The 23,310-nt window shown below is 48.2% G+C and overlaps 1 protein-coding gene across 1 annotated transcript in view; it reads right to left on the reverse strand.

The window, feature by feature from the left end:
* Nucleotides 1-352: 352 nt before the first annotated feature.
* COL4A1 (collagen type IV alpha 1 chain) overlaps nucleotides 353-23,310 on the reverse strand; it is a 153,905-nt gene continuing 130,947 nt past the window's right edge. Inside the window, exons 34-52 of the mRNA XM_024123173.2 lie at nucleotides 22,758-22,910; nucleotides 22,502-22,600; nucleotides 22,301-22,390; nucleotides 20,859-20,998; nucleotides 20,294-20,420; nucleotides 20,119-20,199; nucleotides 19,561-19,659; nucleotides 18,369-18,419; nucleotides 17,021-17,206; nucleotides 16,279-16,412; nucleotides 15,143-15,215; nucleotides 14,320-14,391; nucleotides 13,147-13,275; nucleotides 12,051-12,149; nucleotides 10,935-11,147; nucleotides 9,871-10,048; nucleotides 6,101-6,215; nucleotides 3,585-3,757; nucleotides 353-1,755 (exon numbers count right to left, since the gene is read on the reverse strand). Of these exons, the coding sequence (XP_023978941.1) occupies nucleotides 1,674-1,755; nucleotides 3,585-3,757; nucleotides 6,101-6,215; nucleotides 9,871-10,048; nucleotides 10,935-11,147; nucleotides 12,051-12,149; nucleotides 13,147-13,275; nucleotides 14,320-14,391; nucleotides 15,143-15,215; nucleotides 16,279-16,412; nucleotides 17,021-17,206; nucleotides 18,369-18,419; nucleotides 19,561-19,659; nucleotides 20,119-20,199; nucleotides 20,294-20,420; nucleotides 20,859-20,998; nucleotides 22,301-22,390; nucleotides 22,502-22,600; nucleotides 22,758-22,910 (2,294 nt within the window). The 3' untranslated portion in view covers nucleotides 353-1,673. The remainder of the gene's footprint in view (nucleotides 1,756-3,584; nucleotides 3,758-6,100; nucleotides 6,216-9,870; nucleotides 10,049-10,934; nucleotides 11,148-12,050; nucleotides 12,150-13,146; nucleotides 13,276-14,319; nucleotides 14,392-15,142; nucleotides 15,216-16,278; nucleotides 16,413-17,020; nucleotides 17,207-18,368; nucleotides 18,420-19,560; nucleotides 19,660-20,118; nucleotides 20,200-20,293; nucleotides 20,421-20,858; nucleotides 20,999-22,300; nucleotides 22,391-22,501; nucleotides 22,601-22,757; nucleotides 22,911-23,310) is intronic.

Raw genomic sequence — 23,310 nt, forward strand, 5'->3', positions numbered from 1 at the left:
GATGGATGGGAGGATGGGAGGATGGGTGGATGGATGGATGGATGGGTGGATGGATGGATGGATGGATGGATGGGTGGATAGATGGATGGAAGGATGGATGGATGGATGGATGAGGGCTGCCTGGATGGACAGATGGGAGGGAAGGGGGGGAGGGATGAAGGAGAAGACCAGATTTTTTTTCTTTGTAGTAAATATCTGTAAATTACCCCCAGTCTGAGACTCTCATCTGGAAGAACTACGAAATAAATATGATCTAAATTTGCAAAGCTTACACATTTATTAGTGGCTTGTGCAGTAACTTTTCCTTTGATGTGTCTGTGGCAAAACTAGCAACAAATTAATAAAAGCTTAATTTTTATACAAATAGTTTTATTACAAATTTGAATTTTTAAGAAATACACATTTAAAGAAATTACACAAAAGGCCTTAGTAGTCTTAAAAACGTTTTGGAGACTTTTAGTAAAATGTCGTTTCAGGCATAGTGGTCCAATTCTGCTCTCCTGCAATCCATCCGCTCCCCTGCTGAAGTCTGAACACAACTCACGAGAAACCAAGGAAGCCGCCTGAATGTGCTTTACAGGTAAAAATACTGATCGTCTGATTCGACAGAGTTATTTCTCACACCAGGCTGCAGACTGAGGAATACTCATAAAGTGAAGGCCTTTTAAGTTTGTTGCTTTTGAAGTCAAGTCATTCAGTTTGTGATTAGTGTTTAAAACCCTGAAGATATTTCATACAGAATAAAAACAAGAAACTCAAAGTACATGTTTTCCTGTAATAGACACCACATCCGTGAAGCCGGGTTCGGTTTTGGCAACACACAGTTTTTGGTTTGGAGGTGAACAATGAAAACTGGTGTTTCACATTCCATACCCTAGTGTTTAAAAATCTCTGTTAAAGGACAACACAGGCTTTTAAAGGAAGAAACTATGTAAGCTTTATTTTAACAGTGGAAATGAAACTACAACTTGACCTGCCTAATTGCTGACATCTATATAAATTACTAAAATATATATATATTTCGTTTCTGCCTACTTTGGGGACCTTCTTTGTTCCACAGGAAATCCGTGACTTCTGCAAAAGCAGCTGCATAGTACCACACAGAGCAGAAAGACCGAAATTTCTCTTTGGTGGGGCGGTCGGAAGACAGGGCTACGGGCCCCCGTCCTTCCCTTTGGAGGTTCCAACCATCGGCTTTACACGACTATTATTCGTACAGACCGAGGGACCTGAATTTTGAAACAGTTAAGACAGTGATATCAACAGACGTTTCAACTGGGGTGTGAAATGGATCTGTTATAATACAAGAACGCACACGGGCTTCGCCCAGGTTGGAAGGTCCCACAGCCCTCCTAGCACCCTTTGGTTTTCTGATGGGTCTCACTTCACACATCAGTGCACTGGACTGTAGAACAGACATATTTTTTATTTCATCAGAAGTGCCATTTGGGACTTCACTACGGGCAGCTTATCGTGGTCTTGGATTCTCCTTCAGCAAGTAGAGGCCAACGAAGCAGGGTGTGTTAGTTATGCAGATTCCTATCAGGCACCTGACAGTTTTCATACTGGACAGTGAGGTACACAGGATATATTTCTAGAGTTCGTTGCTGTTAGAGAAGGAGGCAAGGGGAAGGAGTAGCACCATGTTGTGATGTAGCTGAGGACCGGCTTCGTTATGTTCTCCGCATGCACACTTGACAGCGACTGACGTGGGTGCGCAGCTCTCCAGCCTTCAGGGTGGACGGCGTGGGCTTCCTGAAAGGCGGCACAGAACAGGGTCACCGCGTGGCTCGGCCCAGCTCCTCGGCCCTCCCTCCCCTCAGAGATCCCCGAGGAACCAGCCTTCACCCTGCCTCTGAGCGGGTACCGCGCTGGGGGGATCCCACGGCCTCGGCAATGCCTGCAAGCTATCATCTGCATCCATCCTCGGGCCAAGGGTACAGGGCGAGGGAGGGCACAGCCAGAGTCACCCACGTCTGTCTGACCCCAAGGTCTCAGCCACTCCCCACCACAGACCCTGCCTCTTCAAACTATAGGTTAACCTTTTGTTTTCTCTTCTCAACTCGATTATAAACACCCCCAGACTAGGAAGATGTTCTTCTTCTCTGAGACACTTCACACACATCCTAAGTGCTCATTAAGTCGTTGCTGAATGACAGAATGAGCAACAAATCTGGAATAATCAACCAGACCTCAAAACACATTCGTAACTTTTGAAAGCTGTTCACGCAGGTGGTCTGATTAGAGGCCAAAGACAGGGGAAGACATTTAGTGTTCCAAATGCTTCCTTTATCCCAGGAATTCTGTTCCCTGACTCTTGGAGAAGTGAAGTCTGAACTAAGATGAGTACTATTCAAATCTTATTCAAATTAAAGCAGCCATATAATAAGAGCAGCTTGTCCGAAAGTTGAGGTGGCTTACGTTAGCAACTTCGGTGAAAATGCTAGTGCCCCCAAATTATTTAAATTAATGGGATCTTACCTAGTTTTGTTTAAGAAGGCATTTCAGTTAATTGTACCAGGCTGCTGGTTCAGAAAAAAAAAAACCAAAAAACCAAAAAAACCCATTGTTACCTGTTAACCCTATAATGGGCAGCCCTGGGAGCTGGCGCTCATGTCGGTGGTTAATGGTCAAATTCTATCTGGAGAGTTGACGTCAAGTTCCCAGTTGCCTAGAAAGTCTCGTGTGAGCTACTAGAAAGGCACCTGGTAGTTTTTTGAGGCTTAGAAATCTACGAGTAGTGAGCGTGTTGCTTCACCTTTATGATCTAAGCTAGAAAGAGACAGGGCCGGAGCAGATGTCCACAGAATTCTCTCCGAAGAGGTAAAGACAGAAAGGCTTATCTCCAGGGCCGAGAAGCACTCATTTGGGGGACTGAACAGTAAGTAATTGTTCTGCCCCATCGGCGCCCGGCGTCCGCTCCAGCAGGGCTGCAGCTGGTACTAAGTACCGGACAGAGGCCTCATTATGCGTTCCCATCCAGTACAGACTGGGCCCCGCTCCAAACTAACTTCAAGGTCAACGGCCACTCGGGACCGTTGTTTTAAAGGTGAAATTTTGGTAGTGGAAACGAAAGAAGAGGTTCTCCGTATCCGTTTCGGTGGCATTTGTGCTGAAATTAATTTTCACGTGCAGGCCTGAAAAACAGTCACTGGTAACTCGCAATATGTACGTCCGATTCAGCATAATTTATAAACACCGTGAAAACCAAGGCGAGTCACTTTCTCTCCCCCTGCTGGTTAAAGGTACAATGTTTTAAAATGCTCGGTTTGCAGATTTGTCTTAATGACCTTGCCGTGGATTCATCTTGAAAAACTGAAAACTGAACTTTTTTCCTGCATGGCTCTTGAGCCATGAATGAATAAAGCCTGTCCCCTAAGCTCTGCCTTTGAACATGGTCTTGATTATCTGCCCACGCAGAACAGAACCAAATATCTTTCCTATCCTATCCGTGGAAGAAGCCTTCCTAAGGATTGCTGTAGAACCATCTTTGGGACTTTGCACCGGAGCACGTGTATGGATCATGGATGACTGAAAATAAAAGCCACCGCGGGGGGGAGGGGGGGGCGAGGGGGGCACTTTACTTGAACATCTGGCTTCTGTCTATCGTGGCAAGCCAAAAGCTGTAAGCGTTTGCATAGTAATTGCAAGTCCCGCGGCCGTGGCACTCGATGAAGGGGGCGCTTCTGAACTCTTCCAGACAGGACCCAGGAGAGGCCAGGGCTTGGCCAGAACCTTCGGCTCCAGCGCTGGTGTGCTGCAGGGAAACAGGAGCCATGAGCCAGAGGTGCCCGCCCACCCCGACGGACTTCCCGGGCCCTAGGGAAGAGCCGGGGTGCTCCCTCCCGGAAAGCCGCCCTCTCTGTCTCCCGAGGCCACTAGGGAACACACTGGCAGCCACACCGCCCCATGGCCTCACGCCGGGCACACCCAGTGCCAGGAATCAGCCGACCGCTCCTCCCGGGGGTGGGAGGTGACTGGTCCAGCTTCACCAGCATTTCAACAAACGCTGTCCTCACTGTTTTCTTCTTGGAACACTGAAACCTCTTCTAACTTGGGGCGTGAGATGACAGCCAAAATGTGCAGAGGATGCTGGGACCAACTGATGTGACATCAGACTTTCTAAACAAAATTATACGGGATCATCAAAATCCTTTGCTACGTTAGGTAGCAAAATCCTTCATTATTTGCTACATTAGGTAGCAAAATCCTTTATTTGCTACATCCTTTATTTGCTACATTATCCATTTTCTTTTCTTTAAGAAAAGAAAACTTAAACAAGAGAAAGAGGGAAAAGAAAGCTACTATGGTAACTGTTTGTTCAATTGGGTTGAAGTAGGCTCACCTGTCCTCAGAAACCAAGACATAAAATGAATGACATACAAATGGAAGATATGGCAAAACCTCTACAGGACGGCTATTACGGACATAAGAAAAGAGAACTCTGGAATTTTAGAGCCATAAGGGAACTCTGAGGACAAAGCTAACGCCCTATATTCCCAGAGGAGGACCCCAGGATCCCAGAACATTCCAGATCACACTTCCAGGCAAAGCTGAGATGGGAACAGGCCTCTGGAGGCTGCCAGATCCGAGCCCCTCAGCTTCACCACAAAGCCTCCAGGCTCAGCAGTGATGGGATGCCTGTTCTCCAGAACCTCATCATTTTGATTTGCTCTTGGTTTTGAGAAATTATGGGCAATCGTTGTTCAGATTTTTGTATGACACCAGGACAAGGGGCGGGGAAGTGACAGAGTGCTTTCCTCCATTCTTTACTCCTTGGATCAAGGGCCTCTTCCGTCAAACTGAGACTCCACCTCGTACTTCTTATGGTTATGGAGTCGAAAGTCCAATCTGCCTTTGAGTCAAAGTTGTATGCTTACATCATTGCGAGTATCTTGATTTCTCTACACCATAGTTCTAACTTTTTTGGCTTTCTTGATAAAGTAGTCACCATGCAGTATTTAGAATTATCAAAACAACTCGCTAGGGCTTCCCTGGTGGCGCAGTGGTTGCGCGTCCGCCCGCCGATGCAGGGGACGCGGGTTCGTGCCCCGGTCCGGGAGGATCCCACGTGCCGCGGAGCGGCTGGGCCCGTGAGCCGTGGCCGCTGAGCCTGCGCGTCCGGAGCCTGCGCTCCGCTGCGGGAGAGGCCACAGCGGTGAGAGGCCCGCGTACCGCAGAAAAAAAAGACACGAAAAAAAAGCGACTTGCTAAATTTTGTTGCTGCAATTTTGTGGGCCTGTTGAAAAGTCTAAATGCAGGCTCTCCAGCCCAGGACCCTCGCCGTCCGACTGGCGAACGTCCAATACACAAGCATTTGAAAAGCTGCTTGCCCGGCAACTTCTACACTTGGAATAACTTACAGCAGAAAAACAGTTAAGAGGCCACTTTCCCTGTCAAACAAATAACAAGGCTAACGATGATTTGGGGGTCAAAGGTACGCACGACCTGGCCACACCTGGGAGTGTGAAGATGGGACTGGGCTTACAGTGGTGACGTGGGAAATGTTTGTGGAGGGTCTTTTACCAGGAGTGATTCCAGTGTAACATGATCGTCCAAGTTCAGAGCTTCTGCGTTTTCAATCAGTACTTTAAACTGAGGCAATAAAATAAGAAGCTACAACGGGATCTCAAAAGGGTGCTGTGTTTCCTGTTCTAATTGGCTTTTGGGAGGAAGGGAGCATTGGGGGTCTGGCATCAGGGGCAGCTGGCGGTAGGAGAGCAGACTCATGCGGGAGGGGGTGGACCCTTGGGCCCCTGACACTGGCCAGTGCCCCCGCTCTCTTCCTGACTCTAGCTTCTGCTTTGGGGCTTGCAAGCGTTTTAGTAAATGTGTACCCACCATGGGCGCGCCCTCCTCTTCCCCCAGGGAGGCGCGGACTCGGAATCTCACCAGGTCACCCAGCTACCTAGTCCCAGAACAGCCACTCCGTGGAAGAGGAGGGCTCTGAGCTGGAGCTGGACCCCCTGCTGTCCCCTCCCAGGGGAGCAGGCCAGGCTCCTGCGGACGCTTTGCAGGGGGTCCCAGGAGCGAGGGAAAAGAGGTGGGGTGATTGTGGGCAGCTCTTTGGGGGAAATATGGAGTTTCCCCAAACACTTACCATCACAAAGGAGTAGCCAATCCATAGCGAGGACCAGCCGCTGGGGCACTGCGGGATCTGGATGGTTTGGCTGTGCACAGCCATGACCATGGCCGGGGCCTCACACACAGTACACCTGGAAGGCACGGAGCAGAGACGCTCAGCACAGCCGAGGGAGGCCCCCACCTGCTCGCCCCTCTCCCCATTACCTGTGCTCCGCCTCGTCACTCCATCTTTCTGACCCAATGATGTGTTTTACCAAACAGATCAGGTGTCCCCTGCTTGGACTCTGAGGCTTAGGGTCTTCTCATTGGTTTGATAAGCCTGCCTCAGTATTAAAACACTGAACTCAAAACCAGACCCAACACTTGTCATTTAGCCATCTACTTTGCAGCAGGAAGGAAACTGGAAGGCCAGGTTGGAATAGGGACCATCGCCTGAGGCGCCTGGGCTGCAGGAGACTTTTGTGTTCCCCTTTGTGTATTTCAGCGTCTTCCAGTGTTTCAGCAATGAGTGTGGATTTCAGCAAACACAATGAATGCTCAAGAAAGAGGAGACGGTGCAATCCAAGGGCTACCACTTCCGCATCAGGGCGATTTGTTTTAAGCCCTGAATCATCTTCAATGTAAGAAGAACATTTAGTGAATTATAGTAACTAAGACAGATAACAAACCCAGGGCTGGCTGTCCATGTGAGCCTCTTCCGGAGACTCTTTCCAGACCCGGAACCAACAGACCAGCGAGGGGACCCTGCCCCAGGCTGGACTGGATGTTCCCCAAGCCAGCCTGGCTCCCGCTCAGCCGCTGGGACCGCCCCCGAGAATAAATGGCAGCAACACACAATGTTCTGACTCAGACCTGCTCTACTAAGCGACCCTTTGATGGTGGGATAACGTTTTGTTGGAAAAAAAAAAAAAATTTAAACATCGGCAGTAAAATAATTATATTCAAGTCACAAACTGAACAGAGTGCTAACAATGATGATAAATGGCTATAAATGGTGTTAATAATTACACCTAGTTATGCTGGAACATTTGCATGAAAATGGATTAGGAGCGGGAAGAGGGCCGAAATGAGTCATTCGGTTTTCCGTGTGTGTGTGTGTGTGTGTGTGTGTGTGTGTGCGCGTGCGCGCGCTATTTTCTATTTTATTCACACAAATGCAGATGAATTAAAGGGCTCGGCTGAACAACAGTGACTGAAATTGGCCTTCTACATCTGCCACCATCTGCCTGCCAGACACAGGAGCAGACATACAGCACAGAGGAAAGTGCGTCATGTCAGGCTCTCTCTGGGCTGGCGGATTCAAGCCGCTGCAGAGACGTGGTCTGGACCCCGTCCGATGGGTGCTAGGGGACAGAGAATCACAGATGTAACGAGCCACGAGGTCCCTTAAAATCCACACACTCTCATTCCCCGTATTACCGATGAGAATATGAGACCACAGTTATTTGTGTCAAAAGGCAGAACTAGAACCCAGCTCCTACTCTCATAACGGTGGTCTTCAATCTAGAACAGTTAAACAGTCCGCAGTTTTTGAAGATTCATGCCCGCAGAGAGTCGGAAAGTGCTTAGAAAACTTTGTCAGGATGACAGCAGAAAAGTTGCTACTTTTTCTGCTTAAGAGGAAGGATTTTGTTATCACCTCTTTCTAAAATGAAGCTTTAGGACATCCCCAAAAGGGAGACCTCAGAAGGAACCTGTGAGTCCTGAGCAGTCGCGAGAAACCGCTAAGCGAAAGTAAGCGTGGGACCTGGGCGCTCAGAGACCCAGAGGAATGGGCAGCGTTACTACAAAAGGGGATGTGAGATGTGTGTGCTTTCGGAGCAGCGACTTAAAGGATGTGACTTCTGAGGTCACATCAGACACCGCGCATCTGTGGGTCGGTTAACAGGGAGACGTGAAAACCCCGAAACGGGCGACGCCGGGGTGTTTAAACAACTCATGGTAACGGGTCCACAGAGAAAAGCAAGTCTCAGACTTGAGGCTTCTCCTGGACCTGTTTCTGGAATGTCCTAAACACATCCCAGAGTCCTGTGTCCCAACCAAATCAAGGTCAATGTCAATTTTATCGAGATGGTAAATAGGAGACAAAAACGAATAATCATTTTCTACCTGTTGTCCAAGGAAAGCTAAACAAAAACACAAAGGTGGTTAGTGGTTAGTTTCTGTTCTTGTGCACCCAGCATGGTTCTGAGCAAGAAAAGTCAACACAGATCAGCCCACAGGGACCCCCGACACATGGGAAGGACATCTGTGTTTCGAGAGGTGCCTCTCTGGAAGTCACCAATGACTTTTCCCATTTTAAGACCCATGAGTTAAGTTTTCTTACAGCTCAAAAGAAAAATCTTAGAAAGCTGTCAGGAGATATTTTGAGGTGCATCAAAAACCGGATTTTTCCAACAGGCATCTCCCAGCCTTTCTGGTCCAGGTCTATGCGGTACATTCTTTTAACAAGACTGTTCTGTGAGGACCAGCCTTCCACACTCTGGAGCTACAGACCCCATAGGTAACCAGTCCACCCTGAAGTAGGTGGTGACCATCCAGTGCCAGGTGGTCACCACACGGGGTGCTGGGCTGCTCCAAGCACCCACCCCGTCCCCCTCCCCTCTGACTCCAGACACCTCTCAGCCCACATCACTAGTCTCTCTTCCTATTCAAGAGCTGCTATTTCTCTAAAGGAAACATAGAAAGGCTTCCGTTCTTTCTCACTCTCACTTTCCTAAGGAAAACTTGTCCTGCCTTGTCATTCTTTTCACCCTTTACTATCTTCGCGCGTAAAAGTAAAATTAGAGACTAGCTTCGCAGTCAAACAAGTTCATACCTTTGCCACTTTCCTATTGCTTCCGAGTATAGTTAAGGAAGCAATTTTAATTAGAAGGAAAGAGGCAAAAGTAGGAAAATCGTGTACTTTTCGGTCACAATCATTTCAATTTCCCATTTTATTTCCTACCAGGAAGGCTCTTGGGGACCTGAAAACATACGCCGGACATTAATTAGTGTGGAAAGCACTTAATTTGGGAAGTCGCTCAAACATATGCAGTCTCAGTGGGTACAATATCACCTCACGAGTGCAAAAACTGATGGGGTGGAAGAGAATTAGAAAAATCTTAGGATGTACACATGTTAACGTGCACGATACATCAGTATCATCTTTTATATACAAAGCACAGACATACAGCGTGTCCGGGGTGTCATCATTTCTTGGGGACCACCTTACACCCACAGTTAAGTGCCACTGAACTGTACACTTAAAAGGGTTAAGACGGTAAATTGTATGCTATGTGTTATGTTAGTTTATGTTATTGTTTTACTACAATTAAAAAATAAATATTTTTAAAAAGTTTCTTGGGGGTGATTCCAAAAAAATATATCTTAAAAGACTCCTTAGGGAGATAATTATTTAAGAAAGAAAAAAGCTGCAAAGCTGTTCGAAAGTTTGCCGGGGACTCCAGCGACACTGCTGGTTCACGGCAGGGAAGGCAGCCACCCCGGTGAGTCACACAAGATAACGCGTCTTGTTCCTAAGCCGGGCCTTATCTCACCAAGGGTTTGCACTAAAAATTTTGAAGAAGATAACTGACTTTTACATCCAGTTATTTGTATGGCTGATTTCTGTTACAAAACTCAGGTATCACAATTAGTAAACGGAATGGCAACGGATCAAATGTTTGGGGGAAAATGGAAAAACACAAAAATAATCTCTGCCCCGACCGTGAGCCGCTTTTCTTCGTCAATCGTACGTGCGCTCCGATGGGCCGGACACACCTGCTGATGAAGGGCCGGACTCACCTGCTGATGAAGGGCCTGATGCCCTCCCCGGTGATGGGAGCCATGGACATGGGCATAGGCTCCGGGGTGGACAGCCAGTACGAGTAATCATTTCGGGAGGCGAAGTTGCAGACGTTGTTGATGTTACAGAAGAGGAAGGGCATCGTGCTGAACTTGCGCAGACAGCTGCCCGCCGTGCCTGGGGGTGCAGGGAGAAGACGCTGCTTACCGTTCGCGGTCTCTGCCTCGACACAGAATGCAAGCGAGCTAGCTAGTGAAGACATCCCTCCTACACATCCGCTGAGGTGGGAATAAAAATGTTTGCCAGTTACAGAAAGAAGGAAATAAATGTACCAAACAGACTAGTACGATTGGAAAGGAGCATTGAATTCAATGGAAAGTGATCCAGGCCAAAGGGAAACCATCAAGAATTAGCAGGATGAACAGAAACAAAGCAGTTCATCAGTAGAGACAGACCTTTTCCTGCAACTGAATTCTAGAAGGAACTTAACGTGCAGCTCCTTGTACCACAGCTAGTAACTCACTGGACCGCGTCTTTCATGAAACGCAGAGGCGTCTTTATATGTGGTTGCAACCTCAATGAAAGTTACAGAGGTGTATAACATTAAAACATAATTTGGTGGAGCAGATCCAGAGAGGACTAAGAAAATGACGACAAACACGCAACCCTCTATCGATCTAAACTAATAGAAGGACAGAGGAATTTCGGACAGGATAACGTGGACATTTTTTAAAAGAGCAACAGTAAAGTTGCTCTATTTTATGACTATGAATGCAAACTGTTAAGTGTGTACTCCAGATATCTTGATCCTACTTGATAATTTGAGGAAGGGGTCAAAAGTTTTATTAATTTAAAATTTTCAAAGAGTCAGCCTTTACGTCTGCCTGGCTTCCCATGAGTAATACGGTGGCTGTTGGTGAGGATGGAGGCAAACGGGACTCTTTTCCTTGACTAGGTCTTGGTGACACTCCGAACTGCAGGACGGGAGCGGGAACACAGCCCAGCACCACCCAGCGCTGGCCACGTGACGTGGAATGAACACACCCATCTGTAGACGCCTCACCCAAGTCCTGGCCGTGTGCCCGCTCATTGCCTTGTACGTAGAGCAGAGAGTACCCATGGTAGAGGATTTTGGTCCCGGGAGGACACTGGGGCTCGTCTGTTGTCTGACTGTGCCTGGTCACGAGGAAGCCGTGATCAACAGATGGGGTGCCTGGGGGACCCATGGATCCCGGCAACCCATCAGGGCCGGGTGGACCCGGGAAGCCTCTTGGACCTGGAAGACAGCAGAGAAATTCGCTTCCTCAGTTACAAAGAGGCGAGACTCGGTACAACCACCACCTCCCTCGTGCTACCTCAGCTTCTCCTCTCTGCATCCCAGCAGGAGATGCTTTATAAGCACGGTGCTTGGTGCAAAGCAGAAGCTCATAAACTCAGTCCAATGAATAAATGAAATATGTGAAAATATAAATATATGAATAAGGGACGTAAATGACATGACTCCATGCATGTGTTCATACAGCATTTGGGAGCTCCTCTGAGGGAGGATTATTATAGGATGATTAAAAGAACCATCTTTTAAGGTAGCTTCCCAGCCTTAGTGGCCCAAAGCCAGCACATGGAATCAAGGGTGGAAGGAAGCTCCCGCGCAGGGTGTCCTCCTGTCCCCGGGGCGACCAGGCTGCCCGCAAGATGTTCACAGGCCTCCTGCTGGGCTGGGCCCTCTGTCTACTCAGCTGCACCCTCAGCCTTTGGCATCCCAGCCAAGATGGGACCTCTGAGGTCCTGCTTCTTGGGAAGCAGATCAACCTTAGTCCATGCCAGTCAGTGGCCTTCTGGCCAACACGGCACAATCATGCACCACCCTTTGCCCTTTGCTGAAATGGAGTGTCTGAGCTGCAGACTCTTAGGAAACCAGATAGGGCCGTCCCTAGTGGCCTTCTTTCAATAACGTCTGGGAGGCACTGAGCTTTGATCAACATCTGTCTCCCCACACAGAAAAGAATGATGACAACCCTTAGCTCCTCTGTAAGATCCCGTTTCTCCTAAGAAACAAACTTCTATGGAAATCTTTCAAGAAACACTTCCTTTTGCAGGTTTCCATATGCCTGGGCCTAAGGCTTCTAACCCCAAGAGGCAGATAGAGTGTAGTGAGGTTGGGAGAGCACAGCAAACCTACCAGGAGGTCCAAAGGGTCCTGCCTCTCCTTTCTGGCCAGGGGCCCCATCAAACCCGGGAATACCTGGTGGCCCAGGTAAGCCCACAGATCCTGTCACACCTAAAGAGAGGAGAAAGCATTCAGGATCCGGTTATGGAGAGCAATAAATAGGCTGTATCTTTTTCTTCCCTTTTGAAATGTCTTCTCTGGTCCCCCGAGAGGGAAGCACGGGGCCTCGGACTACAGGTGGGAGAGCTTTCCCAGAAAGCCAGAAGGCTAACACACACTCTGCAGACTGACACCCACACGGGGTATGCCTCATCTCGGAATTCGGGGTTCTCCCCGGCTTCCTGCTGTTGTTCTTGTTCTTGTTCGGCACACAGTTTGGGGAAAGGCAGTCACATGGGGGTAGGGAGAGATCTGATGCATTTTCATTTTCTCAGGGGTTTCCCCCCTCTCGGCCACGTTCTGGTGTCTCAGATAATGTTTAGGCCCCGGGTTTACTGACGTGGGTAGTTTTTTTGTTTTCATGTGTACGGTTTATTCCTAGGTGGTTAAAACAAATTTTCATGGATGCTACCTTTCTACTCTAAACGTTTTCATTCTTCTTTATCTTCCATCCCCGACTCCTCAGCAATAGCTTTTGAAGTAAGGAGTGTTTAGCCCCAATAAGCAGAAAGATTCTAGCTTAAGGTGTCCGGGAACCACAGGGGTTTGCATAGATCTCGGCCACTTGGGTAGAGCTTTCGGGCCGCCGTGGAGAACGCCAATTCCTACAAGTCTGGATTGCTGCCTCCTGCAGAGCCGCCTATCTCCTGGCCGGGAGAGATGCTTTTCCCATTCCTTCGCCCATGTTCTTCTAAGTGAACATCGATGTAGTGAGTTGTGTGCTGCCCTAGCTTTTCTTGGATTTCTTTTTCTGACCTCGTTAGGCCTCTTCAGAAACTTCACGTGGTTTTCACATACACCGAAGGAAGGTAAGAAAGTCATCTTCAAATACGTGTTTACACAGTCACTGCCCAGAGGCTGTTGTGAGACACGCAGGTGAAGAGGAAACCCCGCCCGGGTCAGCTCCCTCCCGCCTCCACAGCCCTCTGCACAGCGCGGTTATTCCTACCTTGTTGTCCTTTGGGGCCTGGAGGTCCCTGAAGCCCTTTCAGACCTGCGGGGCCCTCAGGACCAGGGAGCCCTGGCTCCCCTTTGATGATGTCGTATGGACCCGGGGGGCCCGGAGGGCCAGGAAGACCTGTGGGAATCAGGGCAGCCACTGGTCAATTTCACTGTCCACATTCAGGGCAGAAACAGCTTCTGACATGAAACCCAGTCAAACGCAGTGCTTCTCAAAAGTAGAATCACGATCGAAAACACAAGGGACCAGATCCTCACGACGAGACACACGGGTATCTGCGCATCTCTATTATCTAACCTAAAATCCTGAATCCTCGGGACTGGAACAGACCTCGGGGTCACCAGTGTCAAATGTCCACTCAGATCTGGAGGCCTTGATGGACCCCTGACCCAAGGGGAAGCTCGCCCCCCTCAAGGAACCACCCCTCACGTGGGGAGCTCCAACAGGTGAAATTAGGACTTTTTTCTCGTATGTATCTGAGATCTGCCTTATTGCACACCAGAACCACTGGTCTTAATCTTTCAATACTGAGTAAACGTAAACCTTCTTCTGCTTGACGGGTCCTGAAGTACACGGAGCAGCCACGTGAAGCTGGGGGCCTCGGGTCTACCGCAGCCTCCCTTTCCTCCGTTCTCTCGCTCCTCACACGTTTCCCCATTTATTTTCTCCCCGAATAATCCACTTCTCAGTGCATTCTCGTTGCTCACTCCCTCTCTTGAAACACGGTCTTGAAAACTAAACGCAGCCCTCGAAATAAGCTCTGACCCCCAGAGACCAGGATGGGATGCAGACTCCCTCGGACCACTTCCTTCTAAGACCAGCTGTGTCTCTGGAGCCACTCGGCACGTCTGGCTCCCCGTGGAGAAGCCGAGGCAGCCCCTTTCTTAGAAAGAACTCCATACTGTCCAGCCATAGTTTGTTCAGCCTGCAAGACGGATTTCGTTCCTGATTTTTACGGCTGATTTCCATCTGCCCTCAGAGCCTGTGAGATTTTGCCTCTCACCCCTTTCCACTGGATTTATCTCAGGCACAGATTTAACAAACTCGACTTTCAGGATAAGTCATTGGTAAAAATGTCAACTAGATTAGCCAAATATAGGAACCCTGCCAAGTGGCCAAAGAATTTTCAGCTGCTGTTTTCTAATGACCAAATTCTCTTACCTTTAGTTCCAGGGAAACCTTGGTCTCCTTGGTCACCTTTAACTCCCTGAAGGCCAGGGAGGCCTTTCTGCCCTGGAGGAAAGTAAAACACTGTCTTTGCACAGAATTCCAAACGATAACCGTGTGTGTGTGAATACACACAGTATATACATATATGCACATACATGTACACACATGCTTATGTGTACATATACACGTATAATACATGCATACACACACAGCGAACACATTTCCAATTTATGCACGTGGAAGAAAAGAACATTCCTTGTAGTCAGCTATGTAAAACTTTTGATGAAACTCTTCTTTCTAAAACCCAGAAGTCACATTTTTCCAAACATGCAGCAAAACCATAAAATGGTCACAACCAGTGGAAGGGCACGTGATTCTGATTTTGGTCACGATCTGGTTCACACGTGTCCCCAACTAGACCACAAGATGCCTGCAAGCTGAGAACTTGTTGTATTCACCTTTCATTCATATGTACCTGATGCTGCCGTAAAAAAAATCAAAGTGCCTGGAAGCTGGTAGGCACCCAATAAATATTTGCTTCAAACATTAAAAAATTAATGAATGGCCCAGATCCATGACTTCTCATTGAGATGCAAATGATCCACTGATTCTTAGTAAGAAAATCAGAATGTCTTTATACTGCTATGCATGGGATTCTACAAACGGGGCAGCCACCCAGAAATGGCATTTTAATTTGAAGAGAACAGGATCTTGTACTGCAACCATGCTAGGTCTATCAACAGGAAAGCACCAGGGGCTGGGGCTCTGGTGGCAGGTAAATGTGTCTTCAAGTGGCGTCTCCCTTATGTCTTACCTTGAAACCCTGGAACTCCTGGAGGTCCCATATCACCCTTAGCACCTGTAGCTCCTGGAGAGCCACCGACCCCCTAGACACACAAAGAGAACGTCAGTCGGGAACGGCTCAGGAGACATAGGTCCCTCAAGCAACTGGTAGTCAGGAAGTTGGGAACAGCCCCTCCATGTTCTGAAGTAGCTCTGTGAACAAATGTTGCCTTGTGGTTGCTTAAAGATGTAAAAAGAATGACAAAACCTCTGTGTGTGCCTAAATTAGGGAGCTGGAAATTGCAGCAACTTGCTTCAGTCACTCTGTCCCTTCTTCCTGTCCGCCTGTGTGGTAAATTCCAGGAGCAGGTGTAAATCTTACATCCCACTGTCCCCACCCCATAGCACGATGCCATGAACAGAGTCGAAACTCCCTAAACATCTGTCATGGCAACATCTCAATCTATCAACACCAAAGAACCTTTCTGGATGACTTTACTCCCAACACTCAACCACAGTGATTTTTCTTTAAAATTAGCTTCGCACCTTGTCTTAAAAGTGCTTTTAAATTTGGGAAAAAAACATAAAAAATACTGAAGAAGGATTATTTTCCTTTATAATACAGTGATATTTTTGTATTTAAAAAAATATTATCTTAATTTCTAGATATTTCAACATAGTTGTTCCTTTCTCAGTATATAAAAAGTTGTAATGTTTCTTTGCTTTACCTTATTTTAAAAAGTGCCATAAGCAAAATCACATGCACAAATATATATCTAGATATGTATACATATAATGCACATATGTATACATAGAGATAGACAGACACTGAATAGCACTAGGAATAGGGATATATTTCTATGTTACTGAGGCTTTCTTTTGCATCATTTGTGTATAGATTTTTAAACCCAGCATTGAACTATAATCTCCAGTAGTATAACGTTTCACTTTTGATGGTTTGTGTAAAACTAGATTGTAAAAAATTTTGTAATAGTTGCCTACCATGATGCCAGTAAAGATGGCTGATTACGTGCCAGAGAGAAGGGGCTGATTCAGGGAGGATCTGGGAGTGTAACACACATGTAACACACATGAATACACACATACACACACAAGTATTATCTTATGATCCTTTTCAAAAACAAGACCTGCCAAGGGACAACTCACCGGCATGCCCTGGAATCCTGGGTCTCCCTTGGGCCCTGGAGCCCCAGGAGTGCCCGGCCAGCCTGGGTTTCCCTTGTCACCTTTCAGCCCATCAAGCCCAGGGAGCCCTGGAGGCCCCATGGGTCCCGGAAGCCCTAATGGGAGACACAGAAGTCCCACGTTTGAGGTCAGAGGGTGGTTTTATGTATAAGTGTCACTGGGCTGCGGTCGTCACCACTGCCACCCAACTGTCCCCAACTGTACACAACAACATCATATTAAGCAGCATGAGCCCTGAAGACATCCAGGCAGGTCCTAGAAGGAAGCATCTCCTCGACAGGCAGTAAACGTCGATATAAACACCACAGTCTCAGAGTCAAATGCCCTGCGGTGGCTGTGCTCAGGGGTGGCCGTGCCGTAGGGCAGCCACCCGTTCACGGGGGAGCAAGTGTGACAGAAGGTCGTGCTGGTTTTAAACAACCAGCCACACATGGCATTTGTGCTCCAGTCCTTTTCAGTAGTGGCTTTCTCCCTCTCCCTAATTGCTTGTTCCTTGAAAGAAAGAGCACAAGAAAAGCACTGACCCAGTGGAGGCCCAGGTAAAGGGGGCCCAATGTCTTAAGCAGTTTCAATAGTGATAATTGTTGCAAACTTCTAAATAAAAAGCTCATTTGAGAATTTAATTATTCCAATTTCTTTGATACTTGTGTATGTTTGTGCCTCTGTTTCAGTCCCAGCTCTGAACCTAGTGATACACCCTTACCTGGCAGGCCAGGCTGTCCCTGTGGGCCCCGGTCTCCTTTGCGCCCCTCCACTGCGTGGCCCGGGGTGCCTGGCAATCCCGGCTGTCCCTGTGGCCCCGGAGGACCCATGAATCCTTGTTCTCCTTTGGATCCAGGAATTCCTGGGCTCCCAGCTAAGCCTGGGAAACCCACGTCGCCCTTTGAACCTAAACAGTAAAGACGGGTTGAGATCACGGTGAAATGCAGGGAAGAAGAGAAACCCAGTGCACCAAAGAGGAGGGAGGGGCTTCCAGAAGGACCCAGGAGGAAACCAGAGCTGGTGTCCTTCTCTCTCCTTTTTATTAAATAACGTGCCAGACTCCCGCCACGGCCCCCATGAAGAAGAGAAAGCTTAGGGTACAAAGAAACTTCAACCGCTCTTTACACTTTTTAAAGGTGATGTTCTATGGCAAAGGCATTTGAATATATGTGTAGACAACCCTGCAAGGTATGGCATTGCTGAAATTAAGGGCTTGTTCTACCAACAGGTGAATGAATAAACAAACCGTGTTACAGTTACACCATGGAACACGACTCAGCAAGAAAAAGGAATAAACTATTGACGCAACGAACAGCACAGGTGACTCAAATTCATGATGCTGAGTGAATGAAGTCAGGCGAAAACGTACATATGCTGTAGGAGTCCATGAATGTAAAATTCTAGAAAATACAAGCTAATCTACAGTGCCAGAAAGCAGACCAATGTTTGCTTGGGGTGCAGGTCGGGGTGGGGACAGGAAGGAACAGAGGCGGGTGACAAGGCAGCCCAGGAAACTTTTGGGGTGACGACGCATTCACTGTCTTGAATGTGCTGATATTTTCATGGGTGTGTACATATATCAAGATTTAGCAAATTGTACACTTTAAATATATGCAATTTATTAGATGTCAGTGATACCTCAATAAAGCTGTTTTTAAAAAAATTTTTTAAGTGAGAGCCTGCAGAAAAAAACCCTGCATGTTTAGTTTTAAACATATTACCCCAAACTTGCCAACAAAACGACAAAATTCTAGGATTGCTTCAAGGTTATTAGGAAAAAATAAGAAGGGAAGGAAACAGGGTCACCACACTAGAAGGATCGTTGGGCCCTCCTTGGGATTTCCCCCCGCTTCCCCCCCCACACACTTCACAAGGCTATGAATCCAAAACACAGCACGCCACACAGTGGTTTGCCATGAGCCAGTAGAAAGTGTCAATTCGACCGTCCCAGACCCCTAATCTATCATCCATGTCCACGTCCTTCCTTGTATCTGCTCGCCCTGCTCTGCCAGTGCCACGTGTATCAGCAGTTAGTTGAAAAGGAAGAACATATTTAGCAAATGTGTTACCTTTCTCTCCTTTGGCCCCTGGAAACCCTGGGAATCCTCTTCCGGGTAGACCTATAAGATAAAGGTTAAGAAGTCACGTTTATCTCTCCTAAAACAGCCGAGCTGCAGGAACAGCACAAAGCAATATCCTCTCTTTGCACCAATACCATCTACTATTTGCGAAACACAGAGAAATTAGTCCGTTGCACTTTGCAAGTAAAATTATATTACTACAGTTGTTCTAAGATACCCTTGACTGGAGATAGATATATATATATATATATATATAAATATAATTTAGTACATTTTCCCAAGTACCTTTGAGCCCAGAACCATTACAGCATTTAGTAGAAACGATCTGTACAGATGGGTACTTATTTCCCATTACTGTCTGGAGACTCACAAATTGGCTTTTCTCAGATGACTATCCAACTAACAGCTATTCTCAAAGGCAGTGCACAGAGCCAGTGATATTTGGGGCAGCAGACACCAGGGAGTCCACAAATGTGAGTAAAGTGTATAAGGGAAGATTCAAAGTGGGGAAGTAGGTGTGGAGGCATTTCTTACGAATAATTTTTATAGGAAAATGAATGTACATAATATAAACATAAGGCTCATAGAATGAAAGAAATGAACTTTAGAAAGAGACCAACACTAAGAGCCATGGATCCCCCTGCATGCTCCTCCCCAGCACTATTTCCCTCCCTCCATCCCCCTGACTGAGGGCAACCTGTTTCAAATTGTTTGTGTGTCACCCTCTTGCTATATATGAGTATTATTACGTATGTGATTGTCATCAACGGAGCTCGCAGCTCACACTCTTGCCCAAGTTGCCGTGCCCCCATCAGTAACGGGAGCAGATTCTGGGGACTGCGAATATCCCCAGGACCATTCCTCTAAAGGGGAAAAGGCCAGGCAGAGAAGGCAGTGGTCCAGGCTTTCTACGGTGTCCCCTTCACTCACCACTGAGAGCTCAGGCCATTTCAAGGGTAGATGCCCATAAGTACTTGTGGAATAAACGAACACCCTCTTTCCCCTTCTCTCATCCAATCCTGCCCCACTTGCCCACATCGTTGCTTAAATAGCTGTAAGGATGTAACTTACGCCCAGCTTAGACCCAGCTCTGGTCACTCAGCATGGAATGTAAGTCTCTGGGAGACGTTTACTCCAGAGCAGAGTCTCATTCTGAAAGGGAAATGGGAGCCCAACATACCTGGTTCACCCTTCTCTCCTGCTGACCCCGGGAATCCATCACTGCCGGGCTCCCCTTTCTGGCCGGCCGGGCCTGTGGTACCAGGCTTCCCAGGAAGACCTCAAAGAGAAAGGTCAGATGGGTCAGGCATGGAACCTATCATGGCACCGTGATCTGCATGTAAAATGCACCAATCCTGACATTCTTCCAGGGAGCTGTCCCTCCCATCCCCTAGCATGCCCAGCTTCCCCAAGGTTACTCCTGACACCCCTTCAGAAGGGACCCTCATGTGGCAGGAACACCACTGCACAGTGACCCCCTAAAGCTGGTGAGAGTGGAGAGAAAGGACATCCATCTACCATGCCGAACAGGAAAAGTTTCTAGACCCAACTGGAACTAGCTGTAAAACCAGTTCTACGTCTAACTGGTGGAAGGACCCTAGAAGTCCCCCTAGACTCAGTTTGTTCATCTGGAAATGGAGGTGTGAGCCCAGCTGGTCATCCAGAGGTCACCCAGCCTTGATGCCCCTTGGCCTCTTCTCCACAGGCCCCCATCTGTGTCCTAAAAAGTGGTCTCTACCTGCTTCTCCTTTGATGCCAGGGATACCATCCAATCCCGGGAGGCCTTTGTCACCTTTTTCTCCAGGCAACCCAGGGCTTCCTAAAGAAAAACCAAAACACCAGAATTCCCATGACTTTGAGTTTCTCTTTGCCATCCTGGAACCCCGAGCTCAGGAGGAGGCCAGCTCACTTACCTGGATAGCCAGCACTCCCTGGTGAGCCTTTGGGGCCTGGAGACCCGGGCATCCCTGGGATCCCACTGCTTCCTTTCTCTCCCTTCTCTCCAGGGCTTCCTGGAAAACCTGCTACCCCTTGGTCTCCCTGTGGGTGAAAATTGGGCCCATTAATGTTACATCTGCCCTTGGACATGTGTCTGGAGGTGCTTTCTGTATACATGTGAGTGCAATGACTATCTCATGGCAGAATGCCACTGCCAGCTTTCTAAGGGGAGAATCAGAGCCCTCTGAAAATGGAGGAAAAACTAGAAACCCAGAGCAAAAGAGCAATTGCCTGTTCTGCTTCTTGTGTTCCTTCTCCGTTTCTCCCCATGATAACTTGCTACCCAAGCTCTCAGCACGTCTCGGATCCTCCTCGGGGCACACAGGCCATGAATGGAAGGGGCGGCAGGGAGACTTAAAATCAACTGGGGAAACCGTTCTGTGTTATGATTCCTTTACTGTGTGGAGATGCTCAGTAAACGTTCCTCCAAAGCCTTTCTGCGGGGATGGGTGGGAGGGGCTTCCGCGGGGATGCTATTACCTTTTCCCCGGGCCGTCCTGGAATTCCAATGCCAGGCAGACCCTCCTGCCCTTTCTCTCCTTTTGCTCCCTTTTCTCCAGGTGAGCCAGGGATGCCCTGCAGGCCAGGGAGGCCAGGCACACCTTTTTCTCCAGGTATTCCTAGAAACACACACAATTGAAACAGAACGTGTGCTTAGCAGGTGCTAATGTTAAAAATAGGAAAGCGCCTCAACTGCCAGCCAAGAATGAGACGGAAGAACACACATCCCCTCATTTCTCAAGTTGTAAGTGATCCAGGCAGGCGCCAGCCACCCAGACCACATCAGAACCATGCCAGGAAACGTTCCTCCTGTCTTTTAAAGACAATCACATTACAAAGGGAGAAAAAATACATTAACCGCTTAGCATGCTTCCTTTCCCAACAGCATTAAACATGGCTTCTATGTCTTTCGTTCCGTAGTCAAATCTCATTATCCGAATGAATCAGAGGGGGCGAGAGGCAGGCCATGGAGAGTAAAAGCGTACCTGCTTCCAGGATGGATGTGGGTAGTCAAACTAATTTATAAACAGGTGCGAGGGGAAGCAGGCTCATGCCCGCCCCTGTAACTGACCCTCTGCGGCTGCTGGCCTGGTTGTCAGGGGCAGCTGTGAGTCGGTTGATGATGTTATTGTAAGAAGAACTTGGATATTAAATTGCAGCCGAGGCCTGGGAGATTACTGCGACAAAGGGAACCCTGGCTGTTTTACTGCAAGCAGCATCTGCCTAGCGGACTGAATGACAGGCCCAAGAGATTCGTGGCAAAAAGAATTTAAGAAGCCTTACTGCAGCCGCTGGGTGTTTACATCTCAAGCAAAGTGACAACGCGCCTCGCAAAGACTCGGGAGGAGTGAGGGAGACAGGCTGGCTGCCCTGACTTCCTGCTCCAGGCAAGTCCTAAGAAGCAGTGGCACCTGGACCATCCGGGGCCTGAGGCTTCCACCTGCTGCCTCAGCTCTGGTCACTGTCACCGCCGCAAACGCTGATGGCAAAGCCTGGGAGGCCGGCTCAGGACCAGGGCAGAGGAGCCCAGGGGCTTCTTCTGAGCTAACGTCGAAGGGCTTTACAGGCATGAGCTGCCTGTGCTGACACAACTGATTGGAGAATTCATCACCTCCTCGACGGATCCAAGTAGACGGATCACTTGGAGGTAACTGAAAGTTCATAGTACACAGCCCGTGTTTTATTTTATTAAACTGTGACGGGTTTTGATTGTTTGCTCGTTTAAGTAATGGCCAGAAGGTCAACCAAATGCCACCATCCCTAGGCAAGAGACCACACAGAATTGAAGATGTGAGTCTGTGTCAAAGACACGTCTCCCTGGATTACGTCCTCCGTGAAGCGGGTCTCACCCGCAGACTCGTCCCACAAGCACCACATGTGCAAGCACTGGAAAGGAAACTCCTTTCCTAAACCCCACATACCTGGCAGGCCCATTCCACCAACCGATCCTTTGGGTCCAGGAAGTCCCGGAGCACCTGGGGTCCCACTTATGCCCGGATCACCTTTAGGTCCTAGACTCATAAAGAGAAAAACCCAACAGGTCAACGCCCATGAAAACTGCCAAGTACCCTCTCCCCACACGGGCCCCTCCCGAGCTGGCGACCTTGAACTCCCTTCCATACCTGGCTGCCCAGGTTGTCCTGCCTGACCGTCCTTTCCAGGCACTCCTGGGGTTCCAGGATCTCCCCGGGATCCTTTATCACCACTTGGGCCGATTTGTCCTGCAAGACACACACACACACAAATAGTGACGACCAGGTCTGCTTAAGATAAGACAAACTGTAGAAACACAGGTTGGTCTGACATCACGTGTGAAGAACTGAATAACTCGTTAGACACCTTCTCCCCCCTCCGAAGGTAAACTGTCCTCCGCGTTACCTTTTTCTCCTTGGTCACCCTTCTGGCCCTTCATGCTGCCCATGTCCACTTTATCCATGGAGCCCGGCTTGCCAGGAAGACCCACATCTCCTTTATCTCCCTTGAAGCCAGGGTCTCCCCTGGGTCCCGAGGTGCCCGGGAAGCCGTGGTCCCCTGTAGAAGGAAGAGGAGGCACCGAGTGACACGTGGCCAAGGGCCCCCAAGGCAGTGACAAGTGTGGTGTTCTTTCTGGCCAGTAGAAGCAACTGATAAACAACCTATAAAGAACAAATAATCTGTCCAAAAGTGGCATTAAATGGCGAGTGTCCAAGTTACCCAGAAGAATGTGACAGCAGGGAAATGAACAATAAAGCCATTTTCTATAATTCATTATTTGCTAATAATTCCAACATATGAGACTTCACTTACTAGTTTAAATAATTTATATTTTCTCTCCTTCTTAAATACCTTCACAATGCCTGCTGATAGTGGCCCCTCAATTCTATACGAAAGAACAGAATTTTCCTGTTCAACTAAACAAATGACCATTTTCATGTCTCACATTTAAAGTCAA

Source organism: Physeter macrocephalus, chromosome 13, assembly GCF_002837175.3.
Source record: "Physeter macrocephalus isolate SW-GA chromosome 13, ASM283717v5, whole genome shotgun sequence".
Classification (NCBI taxonomy): Eukaryota; Metazoa; Chordata; class Mammalia; order Artiodactyla; family Physeteridae; genus Physeter; species Physeter macrocephalus.